The sequence below is a fragment of the Blastomyces dermatitidis genome (genome assembly GCF_000003525.1).
Source record: "Blastomyces dermatitidis ER-3 genomic scaffold supercont1.12, whole genome shotgun sequence".
NCBI lineage: Eukaryota > Fungi > Ascomycota > Eurotiomycetes > Onygenales > Ajellomycetaceae > Blastomyces > Blastomyces dermatitidis.
The window spans coordinates 1,687,796-1,706,970 of record NW_025544785.1 but is presented as its reverse complement, the minus strand read 5'-3'; the positions used below and the strand labels follow the sequence as shown (position 1 = coordinate 1,706,970).

At 43.4% G+C, this 19,175-nt stretch overlaps 5 protein-coding genes across 6 annotated transcripts in view; 4 read left to right on the top strand and 1 right to left on the bottom strand.

The window, feature by feature from the left end:
- Nucleotides 1–3,657: 3,657 nt before the first annotated feature.
- BDCG_08939 (involucrin repeat protein) lies at nt 3,658–6,227 on the top strand (the record flags this gene model as incomplete). The annotated part of the gene is made up of 3 exons (XM_045424716.1): nt 3,658–3,831; nt 3,931–6,045; nt 6,123–6,227. The coding sequence occupies 3 exons, from the start codon at nt 3,658–3,660 to the stop codon at nt 6,225–6,227; spliced, it is 2,394 nt and encodes a 797-aa protein (XP_045273372.1).
- Nucleotides 6,228–6,799: 572 nt separating this feature from the next.
- Nucleotides 6,800–8,704, top strand: BDCG_08938 (uncharacterized protein; the record flags this gene model as incomplete). Its single annotated transcript, XM_045424715.1, has 1 exon — nt 6,800–8,704. The coding sequence occupies one exon, from the start codon at nt 6,800–6,802 to the stop codon at nt 8,702–8,704; it is 1,905 nt and encodes a 634-aa protein (XP_045273371.1).
- A 2,456-nt stretch (nt 8,705–11,160) lies between these two features.
- Nucleotides 11,161–16,489, bottom strand: BDCG_08936. 2 transcript variants are annotated; one of them, XM_045424712.1, is made up of 3 exons: nt 16,230–16,489; nt 15,707–16,147; nt 11,161–15,641 (listed from the first exon to the last, which is right to left on the bottom strand). In XM_045424712.1, exons 2-3 carry the CDS (start codon nt 15,951–15,953, stop codon nt 13,231–13,233), a joined length of 2,658 nt encoding a protein of 885 aa, XP_045273369.1. In that variant the 5' UTR covers nt 15,954–16,147; nt 16,230–16,489; the 3' UTR covers nt 11,161–13,230. The 2 variants fall into 2 exon arrangements, with proteins under 2 accessions (XP_045273369.1, XP_045282737.1); XM_045424713.1 differs by having other exon boundaries at nt 11,980–15,641; nt 15,756–16,147.
- Nucleotides 11,278–12,980, top strand: BDCG_08937 (uncharacterized protein). Its single transcript, XM_045424714.1, has 2 exons — nt 11,278–11,585; nt 11,636–12,980. Exon 2 carries the CDS (start codon nt 11,714–11,716, stop codon nt 12,422–12,424), a length of 711 nt encoding a protein of 236 aa, XP_045273370.1. The 5' UTR covers nt 11,278–11,585; nt 11,636–11,713; the 3' UTR covers nt 12,425–12,980.
- A 933-nt stretch (nt 16,490–17,422) lies between the features above and the next one.
- Nucleotides 17,423–19,175, top strand: part of BDCG_08935 (rho guanyl nucleotide exchange factor) — a gene marked incomplete at both ends in the record, with an annotated part of 3,983 nt that continues 2,230 nt past the window's right edge. The window contains 3 exons of the mRNA XM_045424711.1: nt 17,423–17,842; nt 17,915–18,469; nt 18,540–18,788. Coding sequence (XP_045273368.1) covers nt 17,423–17,842; nt 17,915–18,469; nt 18,540–18,788 — 1,224 coding nt within the window. The remainder of the gene's footprint in view (nt 17,843–17,914; nt 18,470–18,539; nt 18,789–19,175) is intronic.

Sequence of the window (19,175 nt, the reverse complement as noted above, 5' to 3'; positions counted from 1 at the left end):
AAGATGAGAATTATTATATCTTATATTATATTTTTTAAAGATATACTGTAGTAAAATAGTAATACAGAGATTAAAGAATTAACTATAAGAAGATTATACTGAAACTGCTTTATTAATAATAAAAATCAGCTGAATCTGAACTATAATCTATATAATAACAGTTAATTTCATTATTATATACAATATCTTCAGTCTAAACTGAATAATCTATCAAATCTCATATATAGAGAGTAAATGTGTCAAGAGCAGAGTATAACAGCATAGATAATATCTCTTTTTTAAATATATTTAAGTTTGAATTTAATCTTCTTTTTTTCTTCTGATTCATGTCATAGTGAGTTTATTAAAATATTAAAAATTTCATACTTATTACTGATTTACTCTATTTTATTATTATATAATTAGTTAGAATACTTCTGAATATTACAGATATTCTCTTTTTCTTATAATTGAAATTATTTATAGTTATTAATCACTCATCTGAGTCATCTTAAGAAGTATTAACTTTAAAAGTATATTTAAATCTTAATTATTATATCTCTTATCTTACAGTGTAAGCTCAGAGAGAAATAACTCAGTCTGATAATTAAGTAGATTATTTCTATAACATTTTCACCAGTAAATCAATCACTCATTAATCTTATTATTCAGATATATATAGCTATTATAAGAAATAATAGTTTATTAATTTCTTAATTATCAAGATAAAATGATTCTGAAGTAACTTATTAAATTATACTAAAAGTTAACTAATAACTATAATTTCTTATTAAAGCAGCAGTCAGAGTAATAATAATATTTAAGTTATTTTAAGCTAATTCAGTTATTAGTTATCAGTTATTTCCTGCTTTAACTATAAGTACTGTTATTATATATATCAGTAATTATACAAAAAAAGCAAAGCTTATATAATATATGAAGAGATAGTTAAATATATATATTAATTTACACTATATTAAGTAGATTAAAGAATATATAGTATTTAATAACTGTAATATTCTGATAGAAGAGAATAAGTATTAAGACTATAAAAATCTAGTGTAATGAATAAATTATTAAGATATAAAAAAGATACTACTCTTATAGAAGAGCTTTCACTGAACTTTATAACTAGTATTAAAAAATTTCTTTAACAGCTCTGATATATATCTGATGCAGAAGATTTAAAATTTATATACAGTTTATTCAGCACTGTTCAATAATCTACTGAGAATAAATAAAGAAGTTAAAGATAAGAATGATAATTCACTGAACTACTTTGTTAAATTAAAGTTAATAAAAGATTATATTACTCTGAAGATTTTTAATTATCTATTATTAAATAAAATATTAGAGAAAGTTAATTTATAATTTATAAATCTCTTCAAGCTTGAGGCCCGGTGGTGTAGTGATTAACTACGCTATCATGAAGCCTTAATTAGCGGCCTTTCTCTCAGGGAATAAATGCTAAGAGAGAGTAGGTTCAAACTCTGTGAGAGTCATCTTAATTACAGCTTTCACTGTTAAGTTATAAAACAGTATCAGAGACTCTCAGATACACTATAGTGAATTATTATCAAGCTTAAAATGTTCATCTCAGAGATTCTCAGACACTAATTCTCACTGATCTTAGAATTAACAGTTTCTCAGACACTTTAAGTTAGATCAGTACTAGAGTAATTGAGATCTAGAGTGTCTGTAGAATAGTGAATCATTATTAAGCTTAACTGACTAGATCTCATTTCTCTCACTCTAGATACTTACTTTTAAAAAATGAGATTTAAAAACTATCTGATTAAAACACTCTGAGTCTAGTAAGAACCTAGATAAGATAAGATCTAGATACTCTTAATAGATGATTAATATAAACAAGACTGTGACAGTCAATTAATAGGCTGAAATACTGAGATTGACAGCTGAAAGATTAGAGACTTAACTAGAATTAAGTAGCTCTGATATTATTCTTAGTAAGAATTCTACTTATAAGTAAGCTAGTTATAGAAGCTAGCTGAGCAGCAGCTCTTTAGAGAAAATGATAATCTCTGAAGTGAGTCTGAGAGAACAGAGACAGTGATCAGTTATATAGAGTGTTAAAATATATATATAGCTTAAGATATAAACTACAGAGATCTTGTTCTATAGCTCTCTTTACTATACTTATTTCTTTCTGTTCTTTTCTATCTATCTATTTAATATATCTATCTTTAAGACTATGTTCTCTTTTTCTTTATCATGATATTTTCAAATGATTTCAAAGTATTAATAGATGTTGAAATACTGTAATTTATAAACAGTTTTTGTATTCTGAGCTGAAATTTTCTGATTTTATATATCTAAAATTAATAAGTGTATAATAGTTGACTCTATAGATATAGAAAAAACTCTGAGAATTAAAGATTCTCAGATAAATGTCATAGTTTCTGACTGTATACATCTATAATTAAAGAATAATAATAATAATAATCTTCAAGCTTGAATTACTTTATTTATTTCTTAATAAGCTATGAGAATTCTATGACACTGATTAAAATAAGCTCTTAGTTTTAAAATCAGATCACTGTTCAATACTTTTCTATAATAAGTTAACATTTTTAGTTCAGTATATCTATTCAATTAATTAATTAATTAATTAATCAATTAATCAATTAGTTATTAACTTATTAATATATAAACTAGAGATTGTATTCACTGAATCTCTCTTATAAAAGAGAATATTATTCAATATTAAGAGATAGAGCTTGACTGAATTACAATTATATTTATTTATAAAATGAGAGAAGTTAAGTAAATTTTCTTTATACTTATTTCTCTATATTATATCATATATAATTATCTACTGAATCTATCAATTTTATAAGAGAATTCTGATAATTACACTATTATCAGACTGCTGATAATTTAAAAGACAGTATTATATAATATTTTAATACAGAATAGTGATAAAAATAATAATTATTTAATATATAAGTCTCAGATAATAAGATATTTATATTATAATTAAAATATCTTATTTCTTTAAATAGAATAGATAGTTAATGAATAGCAGCTGTTGTATTGAGTAATAGATAATTAACTAGCTTAATAGTATTAATTTCACTGATAGAATAGTATACAGTGTCTTATAGTATCTTAGTAGTATTCTGATAATAATATTATCAATTACACAGTTACTGAGTAGTGTCATGATGATATTAGAAAGTTCTGCATCATCTCAATATCATCTTGACATTTAATATTCAGTGACATGTTGCTGAATATAATGATGGAACATGTGTTACAATCGGCGACACGTGACACGGGTGGAATGGTGGATCCACGGTGTAATCACCGTAAATTAACCCTACGTTCTTCCCATATGGTAGTTACTTTCCCCAGCTTCTAGCCGCCCAAAGTCCGATCTGGCTGGGGCTTATGCAGGGATCAAAACCACCACCGTCAATGATGCTTTAATTCTCGACCTCCTGGGCCCAACTTCCTTAGTGGTTGATAAAAGTCTGGCGCATTCCTCGCGATATCCACGGCTCCGAACCCCTGTTTGCAAGTGAATTCACCATCCTTAGTGAGCTGGATATGACTCCTGTTCTTGATTGACGGGTTATGGGATCCCCACTCATGAGATATTTATTCTTTGCGATCCTTTCCTAGAAGAGATAACTACCTACCGCAATATTGAACGGTATGAACAACATGAACGGTGCGAGTATTCGCTCCAGTCTCTCCTCCTATGGGGATCCGAAATATGCCTCCTCAATCTCAGTGCTGGGGGTACTTCCTCCTCCTTCCAAGGCTCTCGTCGATGGGTATAGGAGTGGTCTTGACTCCATTCAGGATGAGATCCCGCGATACAATCCGGTAAGTCCCACAATTACCCAATTTCCCACGGCCACGTCTATAGGAAAGTGTGGTCCTAACATATTTTGAACGTTCCTGGTTTGCTCTCTACTACTCTAGCTCAATGCCTCTCACTCGAGAAGTTCAGTCCTTTTAAACGCGAACGATCCGGTTGTTTTGCACCTCCTCACGGAGACCGCCATAGGGGACAGTATGCATTTTGAGGTACTATCCTTTGAAGAAGCGGAGGGCCTTAAAAAGGAGCTCCTACTACTCACAAACCGCATTGATTCCTCAAAGCGGAAATTAGCCTTGGAAATGAAACTACGGGATGCAGCTCTATCGCTCAGCAGGCTATCAGATGGCCAATCGGGGCGCGACAGTGGGGAAATGTACGGGGCACTTTCACCAAAGTCGGCACGTAAGCGCATGAGTTTCCTTGACCGGAATAGTTGGGGAGAACAGAACCGCTCGGACAGCGAGCTTGCTATAAGCACGCGCAAATGCGAAGAATTAGCGCAGGAGCTTTGGAAGCTCGAACGCAGGGCCAGTGAGCTGAGGAGAAGGCTTTTAGAGCACACTGCGGGCGTGCTGCAAATGACACATAAAGGCCTTAAGAAAAGGCCAGCTGCGGGTAACAACCTTCCTCGAAGCCAGGACATCGTGTATGGCGCACGAGATCATAGTGCGCATCCCGTTCCTCCCCACGAATTTGATAATCGAAGCCTTTACTGGACTGCGGATCATCTCGATGAATATGGAAGGCCTTATGGCCCGGGGAATATGCCACGTTCACTAAACGAAGAATCTAGATCAATTGATATGACAGTGATACACAACACCGAGAAAAAACTGGAGGACCTAAGCAATCGTTTACGCCAGATGCTCTTACAAGCCAATTCAGATGAGGATGTGGATCCTGTACCCAATTCCCGTGGCGGTGAATCTAGAGATCCCGTGGCTGGAATGGAAGCGCACCTTGCGTACCTTGAACGCAATTTAAGTTCCATAGCACACCAACAACCCAAGGAACCGTCCCAAGAATCAAATGAGATACCAGAATTTGTGTATGATGCGGAAGAGAAACTGGAGCAGGTGAACCTACGGCTTGACAGCATCCTCAAGACCTCTGGCTCCCACTCTCCCCTTACATCATTTCCACCAGGCCCCAGAAGAACTTTGCAGGAACAACTTGACTACCTTGAACCTAATATTGACATCATCCAGCAACGAGTGGAGAGCCTAGCCGAACAGAAAACCATTCTCACAACTCAAATACAACAACAAAGAGAACTCAATTCGAAATCAGATGCAGAGAGAGATGCCCATTTTGCCGAACTCCATGAACAGATAGCTATCCTAAAGAAGGATTTAGATATTTCACAGAGAGATGCTAGTGGCACTAGAGACGAGCTTACTTTGGTAATGGATCAACTTGACGCTGCTCGACAAGAATCGATGATTCGGGAACAGCAGCGTACTGAAGAGGACGCGAAGGCCTTATCCAGCGTGAAGGAAGCTAGGATGAAAGCCGAGGAGGAGCTGTCCGCCAAAAACGACATAATCGCTCAGTTAGAAGGTTCTCTGCAGAAAGAGCGTGACGAGAAAGAGTCGAAAAGAATGGAAGCCCTTGCAGCGAAAGAGTCCTCGGACAAAGCACTTCAAAAACTGCAGTCAGAATACGACGAGCTCGAAAGTGAAATGATCCGTGTCCGAACGGAGCTCACAATGGTGCAGGCAGAACTTGATGGTGCCTACGGGAGCCGTGCTGAACGCGCAGCTCAAGTGGCAGCAAATCCGGCGATTCAAAAAGAAATTGACGATCTCAATCAGCTCAATAGGAGCCTCACAGAGGAAATCTCCATTCTTCGGGCGGAACAACTCAACAACAGCAATGACGGTGATGGAAAATCTGGCCTCCAGACAAGAATTCAGATGCTGGAAAAGGAACTTAGAGATACGATTGACGATTATGAAGTAATGACAAAGGCCAGCATTGAGTTTGAGAAGGAGCGTGACAAACTCGAGACCTTCATTGACAACCTTCGCGATCGCTGTGAGAGCCTCGAGTCAAAGCTCTGTGAGGAACGAGTGCAAAACCTGGGGAATAGTAGCCCTGGCTACGCGAACGGGTTTGACAGGGGCGCTTCCGAAACAACGTCCACCATGGTGCTCAAAAATGAATTTAAGAAGATGATGCGCGATACCCGGGCTGAAAATATGCGACTTCTAAAGGTATGTTTGCATTATTGTATATGAGAGGAAATGTAATCGTAAAAGCAGTTCGCTAACCATGCTCCTCTCTTGTGTAGGCTGAACAAGAAGAAAGACGGCGACTGGAAGCTTTGATCCGAAACCTCCGGAAGGAGCAGAGCGTTGGAAAGTCGAACCTGAGCCAGAGCACCATTTCATCTTGATATCTTCACTCTTCGTCGGTTCTTTTCCGGTACCACATATTTTAATATTTTATCTCCGACATGACTTCTTTTAATCTATTTACTGCTCTTTTGGCTCGCGTTCAATCAGTATACCTATACCCATTTTACAATCAGGGAGGTTCTTGCATCGCCTCTCTTGGTTTTTCTTTCTTACAATATTATGATCTGTGTGAATGTTTTTGGGTAGCGCGATCTCAGGGGCTGAAAGCTATAGATGGGGCCGACATATGAATATTTCGCATAATATTTTGGCGTTCCTAAAAGTAATGAGCAATATCTGTGTTTCCTTCTTTTTATGTTGAAAGTGTATCTTTCCCTAGTCGCGAGTTCTTCCAAATTGAGAGAAATGGGTGGAAGTGACAAGGCTCTTTCCTTCCCGCCCAGGACACGCTCTATTACCATTTTTGAATCCATTTTCATCTCTTGATTTCCATTCTCTCCCATGTTCAGGTTTTGTTCCGACCGGATGATCGCTTAGCACTCATATTTCCCCCTTGGATGAGGGGTGTCTATCGTTTAACTCCCCCCTATGCCTCATCTTGACCACAAGCATGACCTCTTTTCCACACCGGCGGGCTCCCGCCATTACCCACACCAACGACCTATACAATCGAATCCGATCCCGTTCGTTTGAAATCGATGGGCCCCGACGGAGCAAACTTCGTCGCGTGGTTTCAACGAAGAGCATCAGTCAGTACATGGATTCTTCAGAATCTGTACCTAGTGAGCACAGCTCGCTCTTCGATGCGGTCCTAGCCAGCTTTGAATCAGATGGTAGTAGGAGGCAGTCTGAACTTGACCGGTCAGAAGACCCTGGTCCGTCGAACTATATACCAACCACGCTCGGGAGGGAAGATGCCGGTATATTTAATTCGCGCCTAGCTCACTCACATGGAAAATGGCCGGGAAAGAAACTGGAGACCATAGTTGAGCAAAAGAGTGCATCTACGCTCAAAGCTTCACGAATATTCTCTGTCGGTGATGTTGACGGACCTGGCATAAATCCGTCATTGACTACACGAAGGGCTTTATCCAACCCTCCTGATCCTTTTGGTCGGAAGGTTTATTCCTTCGATGATCTTGACCTCCCAACTCGCCGTCCAAAAGATGCGGTCTCGCGTCTCCCAAACCGATCGTCGTCTTCTGGAGCGAGCTTCGAGTTGCGCGGTTTGCTTCCTCATACTTCCCCTGTCGAACCTACCCAACCGCTATATCCTCCCCCTGTTCGATCCCCAACTCCGCCAGGCCTCCCGTCTTTTGGCTCGCGGGAAGCTATCCACTATAATCCGATCCAGGCCAACCGCTCTCGTCCTTCAAACCACCAGGGCCCAGCATCACGCAGAGGGACGCAGCAAAGTTTAGCAGCAGATGATGAAGAAGACGACTCATGTTGTGCTTCTGGCTTTCAGCGCCTCTTTGGTCTACCGTCCTGCATGGTAGCTAGACAACCTGCGCTTCCTAACGGTGCCGTTGCCAGGGCTGATGACGGTACAATGGTTCGTGGTCGATTTGGCGCCAGACAAAGTGGACATGGTGTTGGAGCTGGCCCAACCTCACAAGGGCTAGAGAGCCATCCTTTCCATAGAAGCTCCTTACCAGCTGCCAGAGTCAAAGATAGAGGCGATGCCACATCAGTTACGGCCGTTGTCGGCCAACAAAATAGTCACAGGACTTGTACTTCACCTTCCCAAACAAACCAAGGTTACTCTTCCCCACAAACCATGCCGCAATCATATTCCTCCCTCCTACGGACCCATAATGCGCCGCACCTAGTGCCGCCACGGCGGTCTTGCCCAACTACAAGGAATTGTGCGACGGGTAGTGCTACTTCTGTCCCTCTCCCATCATATATTGCTCATAGAAGGCTCGAGGGCCCCCTCCCACGTTCTTCTGAAATGATCCATCCCTCCAATAGTACCAGTGGCTTATATACGCCTGGCCCTGATGGTGGAGGGAATGACGGTACCTCAACCACTTTTGCCTCAGTCACGCTTACCTCTAGCCAGCCCAATCCCTCGCTTGAAATTCCTGAGTCTCGCCATGGGCAGAGGATGTCAAGGCAATCTGCTATGATTACGGATAGCAAAACGGCCGGACTTTGGGACTGGCTTTTTATGGATTGCTTCTTTGTCTGCTGTGGATTATTCAGCGGCAACAAGCCTTCACAGAGTCAAAACCAACTTTCTTCGCAACAGCACAGTCGTTCTGCACTGGATCCAACTGTAACATCGGCAACGGCGACAGGCGAGCAAATTCAAGCGTCATTACACAGTAGTCATGACCATTATCGTCGTCGGGAAATGTCTTCTTCCACCCCGTGGACACCTGCGTGGGGATGGCAGCCTCGATGCTTTGGTGGTGATGCTACAATGGATGAAGAAATTGAAGTTGAAACCGCGACTGAGATGCGGATAATGCGGCCGATAAGGGCTCAAGCCACTGCCGTTAGAAATTAGGGCTAATTACGGTCCTTCCTCTCCTAACCAGTCAGAGTAACCATTGAAAGACTGTTACTTAGTTTTCACAAAGGTTATACAGGGTGTCAGTGGCCTCACTTGCGGTTATTGACTGGTGGACGATATTTGGCTGTCGCAAGGGGTGGGTCCGTTCCGCGGGCCGCTAGCTATGCCCAATAGCCAGACCTTGTCATTGTTCATTCTATTGCGGAGAAGCGGCCGGAATCCCCCTCGATCCTGCTAACAATTGGTATGGGAGTTTTGAGGAGTGGGCGTGTTCATCATCCATAATGTGAGATCCCAAATGGATACACTGCAACTACTGCTTACCTTTAGCAAGTTTTTTCAAGCAACTGTTAGCAGACATGGAAATGAATGAAGCATCGTGTATTTTTATACCTACCTATATTTAATATGTACCTAAACGCCTGCTTCTTCGCCTGGGTTGGTTGACTCGTAACTGGGTAATAACACGGAGCGGTAGATGTAAAGAATAGACAGCCGATTTCTCAATGGAGGTACATGTATTTTTCAGAGTTGAATTGAGCTGACTCGCACGTATTTCAACCTCGACCGAGATAAGATGTTGGCAGTCGACTTCCAGTTCATAAGCTAAGCTGTCAAAACATGTGATTTTTATTAAGGTAGTTAACTTACAGCGGTCTATAGCGACATTTGAGTCAAATGAATTATTTAGTCAGTATTGACTTTCAGACTATGAGCTTCACCCCACAGATCTCACAACATTCTCAGAAGCCCAGCTATAGACAGAGGAAGATAGAGCCCTTCAGGTATAGAGCTCTCTCAAGTATAGAAGCTTTCTGAGTATAGAGTTCTCTGAGTATAGAAATCCCCAGGTATAGAGACTCTCTTGAGTTACAGACTCTCTGAATAGAGGCTAGCCTGAGTATACACTGTAGAGACTGTCCCAGGTAAGAGACTCTCTAAGTAGAGAGGCTGTCAGGTCTAGAACTCTTCTCTGATGTGAGTCACAATTTTATATAATTTTCAATGAGAAGGTCTTGATTAACAATAAAATCAGTATCATCAATGTGTGTTTATTGTAATGCTAGTATAAAATACTCAAACATCACTATAAAGCTGCAACAGACATGTGCTGAGTATACAATGAAAGCAATGTTTTGATACTAGTGAATCGTGATCATTGCTCTCTAGATGTTACATGTACACACCAGTTTAGACAACACACCTCTCCATTACTTCTATATGTCAATGTGGGCTGTCTCCATGTGTAAAAAGCATAGTCAAAAACCAAGAAAATTATATCAGCTCTTACTCCCCTTGCTAACAATCTAACTTCTACAGATGGGATTTGATGCTACAGGATCTATGCATAGTATCAAGCAGTCCAAAACATATCATAGCATGGTCTATTTGACAATTTTAGAGAGTTTGTTTTGACATGAGATCAGAAATGGAAGAGCATAGAGATGAAAGAGATTCCATCTCAGGCGTTCATTGAATAAAGGATACCCTTTCCCGGTCCCCCATACAGGAACAGCCACGAACCCGGTCCACCTCCCAAGAGGACTTTTGAATATAATTCCAATTCTCGCACCTTGGCAGACAATGCTGGCTCCTGTTATAATTTGTCCTGAAATCCAATATGCCACGGGGGTTGCTGGGTATGAAAGGAGGGCAAATTCTCCGCTCCCTACGAACGAATACAACAACAGAGCTGAACTTCACGAAAGGCATCTTCAACACAGCTTCCTGAATGCTAAGCCCTGTCTCAGCGATTTTTGACCTGCAGTGCTGAGGTCATAGATTTGAGTCGCAGTGGAACCACGAACTATTTTTGAACTATTTTCTGAGGCTGCTCTTTGGATGCTCGCCTGCAAAAAGTATGGCTCAAGCCCATAGTTACCCAGGCCAATCATTGCTCTCTGCATACGTGTCATCCACAGCCCTCGCGAGCTCTATCCGTGGACAAGATGGGGCTATCCCAGGTATTCAATGGGTTTTATTTTGAGGCTGTGAACTGTCGGGAATGAGGCAGGTTTTTATATATTATTAGATGAATTTTGCAAGGCTCAATCAACATACAAGAAAATTACCTATAACTATTGGTTAGCAAGTTGTTTGAAGCTCACTTTTTTGAATTTGCTGGTGTCTCTCACTCTCATACTAGCTTCTATATGAGCCTCACAATGTACATATGGCTGCATGAAACTGGAATAATAATAAATTATGACAATCTATACAGATGCTCCTGTGAAAAGTTTTTGACTTGCACTAAGAATTTAAGAGAAATACGGAGTGATATCAAGCATTATTATGTAAGTATTGCTGTTCCATCTCTTAATTAGGGGGGCTTATAGAGGCCAACCCCCCTAGCTTGCTTACTAGCTGAACTGCTTAAATCCCAGGTGGTGTGGCTTGGAGATTCATTACACTAGTAAGCATATTTCCTTTAGTGTGGGATAATACTGTGTATATGATTCAATCAGTATTAATAAATTTCAAACTATCATAGGTGGGGTGGGGTGGCTATAAAAAGTATAGTTACAGGTCCTGTAAGTTACCTGAGATACACAGAACGAAATTACTACGCTGAGAGTTGAATCCCCAACCATTCTCTCCCATACTCTAGGATTTAAATTTGCTGTCCTCTTTTTTCTCAAACTATTCAACTTGGCTACGTTAATAAAAGGTCAGATATTGCTTGCAAGGACTGGCGGAAGAATGCACATGCGAGTAATCTGTATAGACATTATCGACTCGATAGGGTCTCTCGTCCTGTTCTAGACTCCTGCATTTCACCTCATCTTACTCGAACCAACCCACCACTTTGGAACTTTATGAATAGAATCTAGGACTGCAGTCAATTTCAGATACCTCCTCGCTGGCTTAGCACATGGTACCTTTCCAAACTCCGCTATTCGAATCATCTAGCTAATTACAATACAGGTAAACAAACGAATGGGGTAAATCTTCACAGTTGGTCTATGGATAGCTAGGAAACGGTATGCCTAGCTTGTAACGGCGATGTGTATGCCAGATGCCTCGGGGCAAAATACGCTGATGGATAGTCATTGGGCTCCTATGCCAATATCTTGTTTCTTAAGGGCGTTTAAACGTCTGGAAATCCATCTCCTTGTAGCAATAATAGTCATCCCGGGCTCCTTGGCTAGAGCCGCCATTGCAGCGCCTTCGCCTGCCGCCGATCTTGCCCATGGCACGACTGCCGAGTTAGCTCTGCAGGGCTGCCAAACAATTGCCCCTACGACCTTCGATTTGCTTGACATAAACAATCCCGACTTACCAATCGAGTTCGACTGGTTCTTCACCGTCGCGCGCAGAGACGGCGTGAACACGAGAATCACTGCCTTTACTTTCGAAGGAATCCCGGCAGGCGCAACGGGTTGCATGCTAGCCTTCGACAGCCCCAAGCCTACTTCCGAAGGCCAGTACGGCTACGGTCCGAGTGTCACGGTAGATATCTGGTCCACGCAGCCATGGACGATACCGCATTCCCCGACGTATTCCAAGCAACCCCCAAGGGACCAGCTGGTCGCCACTTTGAATGTACCTATATCTGAGGAGCAGGAGGCATTCCATACTATCCTCGCCAGCAATACATGTTCGCATACCATGAGCTTTCTTGCGGAATATAGCCCGTGGCAAAAAGGGGACGGCATGGCGTTTTGGCTGAATCAACCAGGTACTGTTGGCTTTTCGATGGTATTTAACTGTTGACAGCCTTCGTCTGAGGGGTCCTACCTAACATGACAAAGATATCTTCCGCCTCTATGGTTAGAGGGGGTCTTGATTGATGAATCCGGCCTCGATTGTGTTGTTTAGATTCTAATCCCAAATAAAACCCTGAAATTACCCAGATACTTCAACACGTGTAAAACTTTATTATACTTGCTCATTCTTCAACTGCGAATATCATATGCAGAGCCCTTCAGTAAACTCCAGTACATTTCGAGGAGTATTCTAGTGTAAAATAAAATATATAGCATAGCGAGTCATCTCATCGCAGGAGTACTTACTTACACATGCACAACAGTCTTGAGCAACCGGCATCGCAGGCCCATGAGAGTGTTTCCATGGAAGCACAAAAAGTTGAGTGGGGCTAAAGCAATATGAATTTATTCTTAGCAGGAAAGGAAGTCTGGGTTTGACCCTGGTATAAATATCATGCGTACCAAAACCGAAACCGCCAGGGAAACAGTAGCAAACATGAAACAAAGAAAATACACACATCCCCTTTAAAAGAGATAAATGTTCAGGCAATCAACTTGGATGGTATACTTCATCGATGCGAGAAAAAAGGACGCTTCAAATCGCTGGAGGAAGGAAAATATGGATTCGCGCTTGCTAGGAGATGTATGCATTTTGGAAAGAGGCTCAAAAAATGGCAATATAGCAAGACGTGTAACTAGCATCGGTATCCAAAGGAAGCGGGTGGAGAGTAGCACAAAGGCACTGGAAGATTCAAAAAGATCTTGAATCTTGAATGGCTGGTTGGCAATATATGTAAAATCTGGGGGTCGAGCTCAAAGACCAGTGAAGAACTGACAAGCCCACTCAAGCTCCTGGTCACCACACGCAAAGTCCCAGCCTACAATTCTGTGATCCAGGCTAGCACATATAAGCTGGCGTGCGTCAAACTGCAATTTGAAAATTCTAGCTGTAGGGTGGGGAGCGGGAACAGGCAACGGTCTGTTAGCGCCGAGCAGTGGACCCTGAGCTTGTTGAAGTGGTTGGGAAGGGTGTTGATTCATTGCATTCAGGTAAGGTGATCCTGCATCGTTAGCGATGCCCATCGTGATGGGCCTATTGGACTGAATTGCCGCTGAGGCGGGGGTGGTTTGCTGGGACGATTGGGACATGGGATGTGGTCCCATAAGACCCTGTGGGGATTGACCCGGGAGAGGGGGAATCGGCTGGTTGGCTAGGGCAGGGTCCGGAATTACATTTGCAGCGGCTGCTCTGGCAGCTTCATCCTGACGGAGTCTTTGCCCAATAACCCACTTTCCCTCTTGGTCCTTTTTCCACATGATGATACTTTCGTCGTAAGAGCCGGAAACAATGCGGGCCCAACTGCTCCCTCCACCGCCCGGGGGTATTTTGGCTCCTAGGGCCATTATGTCATTGGGGTTTCTGGACCCGGAGCTTCTTACAGGGCACGATCTCTGTTGGCGCCGAACCGAAGAGCTAGATTCAGGAATGTCGCCGCGGAGTCGAGCCTTCCAATATTGAGTGTCTACCGCCATTGCCTCAAGCCGAAGTGTCTCCTCCGCTCCAGGTGGATCCCCAAAACCTGCCTGGACGGTTCGTACGAGGCCATGGTGTCCGTGCAAGCACGCAACCTCAGCCCCTGAGGCATGGTCATATATCCGTACAGTGTCATCATTGCTGCCGCTTACTATTCGCCGACTATCGAACTGGACGCACGCGATGCCTTTCTTGTGGCCAATCAAAGTTTTCAAGCAGGCTCCGTTGTGTATATCCCATACTTTGATTAAACGATCCCCAGAGGCAGAGACAATTTCATTTTCATCTATCTGAATCGCATTTACGGCGGCACCATGACCGTCCAGGGTCATAAGTAGTGAGTAAGGTGGCAGCGTTTTGATCTGTTGATTGGCGATTTGGGCTTCCAATGTGCTAGGAGATATCAAGGATGTGTCAACAATATACGTTGGATATCGCACACCAGCACCATTAAAAAAGGAGGGATAATCTTTGTCCATCGGACTAAGCTCGCGGCGGTTCCAAACTTTTATTAATTTATCTTTCGAGCATGTAACCAAAAATCGTTTATCGAATCGTAGGTTCAATACCGAGTCCTGATGGGCATTGGCGAGCTCATTGATTTTTTCACCCGTGGAAAACCGCCAAACTATGACGCTCCTATCGCTACTCCCAGATATGATGATATCTTCTTCCGCACTCGGATCGAATTGCAAACAGAGAACTGATTTACTGTGTGCTACCAAAGGACTCCCTCTGAGCCTTCTTGTTTCCAAATTCCAGACTCTCACTGTTTTGTCGCGGCTTCCACTGACAAGCCATTTCCCGGAGAATTGAATTGTATATACACACTCCGTATGCGCCTCTGAAGGGTAGGCTGGGTGAGGAAGTTGAAAATTAACAAACCGGCCCTTCCTCCAGTTATCTTCCAGTTTTTGTCTTTGTCTGTATAGATATGGCCAGTTCAACCGGCTTGTACCATTAATTGTCCTCAAGAGATGTGGGGCCTTCGCTTGGGGGTTATAATTCGTCAGCGGTGAGTGAAACGATGGGTATCTTGCGGAGCTATCCGCCCGACCAGATTTGTGGGTGAACTGTACGCTGCTAAAATCTATAGATTGCGGAGGCCGGCTTTGATCTGGCGATGACCCAATCGAGTGATCATCATAACTAGCATCGCGCATCTCGTGGTCACCCTCGGCATCAGGTAGGGTATTCATCTCGAAGGCAGAAGTACCATCGGCTTCAACCGTCTCATGCTGCTCACTCCATGGGGGGCTTGCGTCCTGCATATTATTATTACCAACGCGAGATCCTCTTCTCGAATCGATCCAGCCTGAGGGAACGCGCTTTTTTAGCTTTGGCTGCCCCATATCTGTATCTGAACGCCTCGTTCTTGACTTTCGGTTGTGCGAAAAGGGTGGCTTCGAAAGAGATTGTTCGAAAGTTCGAACTGCGTCCATGTCGAAACGCCATCCTTCTTGAATATAAAGATGCCTCCACAGTCGTGAATCTATAATTCTCTCTCTCCAAGCTCTGGACGCAAGTGCTGCAGTAAGCAGTGTAGACGTGTCGAGATATGAGAATATTTCCGAAGTGATTTCCGGGGGAAGTTTGAGAACAGGGTCCATATGGAGAAGTGGAGTTAGTCGATCAACGACTGAGGAAACTGTCGAGGTACGCAAGGTTCTCAATATGCTATAAGCCAATTCTGCGGCAAGGTCAGCATGATTTTACTCCGCAAAAAGGCGTTGAAGGAGACGGGAAAAGTGTTACCTGCTCTGTCGGCTTCGCTATGTGCAAGAATCCAGCTAGGTAGACTTACGCCTTCGTCTGATGTTTGAGCCACTTCATTTTCTGCTTGGCTTCTAGTTTCATCAGAGTAACCCTCATCCAGCTTGACAGAACCTAGCGCAGATGGAGGGGCGAATTCTCCACGGTATTTTCCGCCTGGTAATTTCGGTATATGTGCGGCGCCTCCTGCTGCTGCTGCTGTTGCTGCTGCTGCGGAATCGCGTTCCATGAGACTGTCACCCTGGCGATAACAGAGATTTGGCGAGCTGTAAGACCAAGACGGCGAGAACGGTGTGGGACACTGATGAGTATATGGAATCGATGACCATACAACCAGGTCCGTAGGCTAGGGTAGGAGCTAATAAATTCTTGGTCAAAGCTCGAGGAAAGTTTGGGAGGCAAGAGGATTGTCGCAAAGCAAGTCTATTATCATTAGCATTTGGCTCGCTTTGTTTTGGGTTGCCGCCATGCGTCAAAAAGAGAAAGGCTCCGAGAGAACACATACAAAGAACAATAATGGGATTATGCGACGCTACGTAGTAATAAGTGTCGAGTGCAGCCAGTCAGGTTTTAGATGAGTTTCTAGTCATAGTTGATGTATGCAGCATATCTCGACCCACCTCGAAACTCGTATAGACAGGAAACATGCGACGAAGCGTCTTCTTCGTGTTGACACCGGGTGATGGTGGTGGTCGTCGTCGTGGTCGTCGTCGTGGTCGTCGTCGTGAGTGCAGCTGCGACAGATACGAAATTCTACGTGCAATGGCCAAACATTGTGCCGAATGCGGCGGCTAGTTTTCCAGGTTCGAGGGAGAGAGCTGGCTGAGTCATCTCATCAGGTGATTAGGTTGTGAGAGCCCTAGGTTGAACATGGTTAGTGTTGTTCTGACGTCGGGATCTATCTAGTGGCTAGCGGCTGCTAAAATGGATGTGTGTGGGTGGGTCACGTGGGATAGGGCTTGTGTAACCTTGGAACCCAAGCGCTTCCATGTGCTGAGTCAACCATCCACCTGGAACACCCAGCCGCCATTCTCAATACAGACTAGCGCGCCGAGGGTCTGCAAGAGCCGACGATCTCCAAAGCGTAACTCCTGAAACATCACTACACACTCCAACCACCCTCCAGCCTATCTCTGGCGCCCGTGCCGTTGCGTTTGCCCACTGTTCATACAACCATCTTTTCATTTCTTTCGTCAAGTCGTCGTTCTTTCATTCTGCCAGATCAGACATCTAGTTTTCGTGTGGTATTTGGAGGTAGGTTCTCGTTTTCCCAGCCCCCCCTTCATCTTTCCGTATTGATGTCTCCTACCCTAATCTTAAAACAATACGTTCAACCGAAGGCCAAAACTCTGACACTGACTGGTTTCTCCGAAAGCAATCACTTTAGATCGTCCTTATCTGTACCCGTATTACTGCGGCCCCGAACATTCCTTTTAGTTGTTATCTCTTCTCTCCGGAAGAAAGGTGGATATCTCTGCCAACCCGCATCGCAACTGAGATAGCCAGTGTTCACCGCCCGAAATTCGGTTCTTTCCTATCGTCCTAATTTCCTCTTGAGCATCTTTGGTCTCGTTTTTGAACGCATCAAAGTTGCCGACAACCCATGGTCTCGGTTCCTGAAAAGGACCAGGCAGACTGGCCACTGAACTTGATTTGATATAAAAGAACCCACGCCAAACATTTCCATAGTCGGACAATATGGACACCACTACGGCTAATGGAGGGCCCGTTATGGCTGAGGATAATATCATCAATCGAAGAGGGGGCGAATCACTATTCCAGAGCTGTGCAAGCCTCAAAAAGAGACTCACTGAAGTGCCCGGTTTCGAGGCCCATCTCGCAGAAATGGAAAAGATGGACAAAGCTGAGGATGCGATAGATCCTGTTGCATCTGTATGGAGATGTCTGAGGCAAGGGTACCCGCTGATGACTATCTTCAACGCCTCTAACCCTGCAGAACCCCTTACTATCGACACTGATAAAGTACCTGAGGCGAGGCGACCGAAAGCAGCCGCTTTCAAGTTTCTACAAGCTTGCCTTCAGGATTTAGAGTTTCCGCAGCAGGACTGTTTCCTTATCACCGATCTTTATGGAGAAAACACCACGGGCTTTGTGAAGGTGGATACCCCTCGTCTTAGCGCAGAAATAGTTGCTCCTCCTTGAAGCGAAATGCTAACTTGATTTTTAAAGGTCATCAAAATGGTTAGTCGTGTTCTGGATATTCTCGAAATGCGGGGCCAACTTTATCAAACTTCTACAGCGAGTGCAGTACCACACCAAGGGGAAAAGGTCAAGCTGACCCGCAAGGAGCATATTTTGAAAGAGTTGTTGGAAACCGAAAGAGACTACGTCCACCACCTTCAAAATTTGCAGGCGCTGAAAAAGGAATTGGAAGAAACAGGTGCCTTAAATGGCGACTCAAGTCACCAGATTTTTCTAAATCTCAATAACCTTCTTGACTTTGCGCAACGATTTCTTATTAGAATGGAGCAACACAACGCCCTTCCCGAAGATATGCAAAACTGGGGTGAGCTATTCATCCAACACCAGGAAGGGTTTCGCCAATATGAGCCTTTTATTGCCAACCAACTCCGATGCGATGCTGTCTGCCAAAAGGAATGGGACAAAATCAAGGCGGCGCCACGCTCAGTTGACCTCCAGCAAATGGTGGCACAGCCATCTACTCTCAACGGTTTTTTTGTCAAACCATTTCAACGCCTGACTAAATATCCCCTAATGCTCATGGTAAGCCTTAATGGCTTCTTTTTAAAACTCCAATTCTTGCGACATGGCGCTTAAATTCTAACTATATTAGGAACTTAAAAAACAAACCGATCGCGAAGACCTTATTGCCGACGTTGCCACCGCCATCGACATAGTTCAGACGGTTTTAGATCGAGCTAATCATGCAGTTGATAAAGAACACCTTGCCAACGCCGTTGACGATCTCGCCTCTCGAGTTGATGACTGGAAAGCGCTCAATGTTGAGATATTTGGGGAGCTACTACGATTTGGTACTTTCACGGTGTTGAAGGCAGATGTAGGCAGAGATGCAGAAAGAGAGGTTCGTACATCTCTTACAGCTTATAATGCCCGACTTCGGCCCGCTTCACAACGCCGGCTTTCTTTCCATAGAGGCCCAATAAGAGTTCGCCTGCGTCTATTGTATACCCTTCCTTTGGCCCCTGATCAAGCCTTTCACAAAAAGCTACCTGGAGTATATTTACCCTTTGGGACTCCATCCCAGGATCTGTCCCCTCATTGGCCTGAGTCGACGGCTCTCACGTGGAGATCAAAGTTTCATTCTGCGTCATTAAAATGGATCAGCCTCCCTACTCCTAGCAAGCGTTCCCCGCCTTATCTGTCTCCAAGTTCCACTAGACAAGGCCCGCTCACCTTGCAGCCTAACACTTCTATGGAGCACATTTCCTCTTGTCCGTCAGGTGGCGAA

What these genes read in the sequence shown, in the direction of transcription:
- BDCG_08937 (XM_045424714.1), top strand. Translation starts at nt 11,714, where the DNA reads ATGTGTATGCCAGATGCCTCGGGGCAAAATACGCTGATGGATAGTCAT.
- BDCG_08936 (XM_045424712.1), bottom strand. Translation starts at nt 15,953, where the DNA reads ATGGAACGCGATTCCGCAGCAGCAGCAACAGCAGCAGCAGCAGGAGGC. An exon ending in TAGCGAAGCCGACAGAGCAG is followed by an intron (nt 15,642 to 15,706) that starts GTAACACTTTTC and finishes ACCTTGCCGCAG; the next exon opens with AATTGGCTTATAGCATATTG.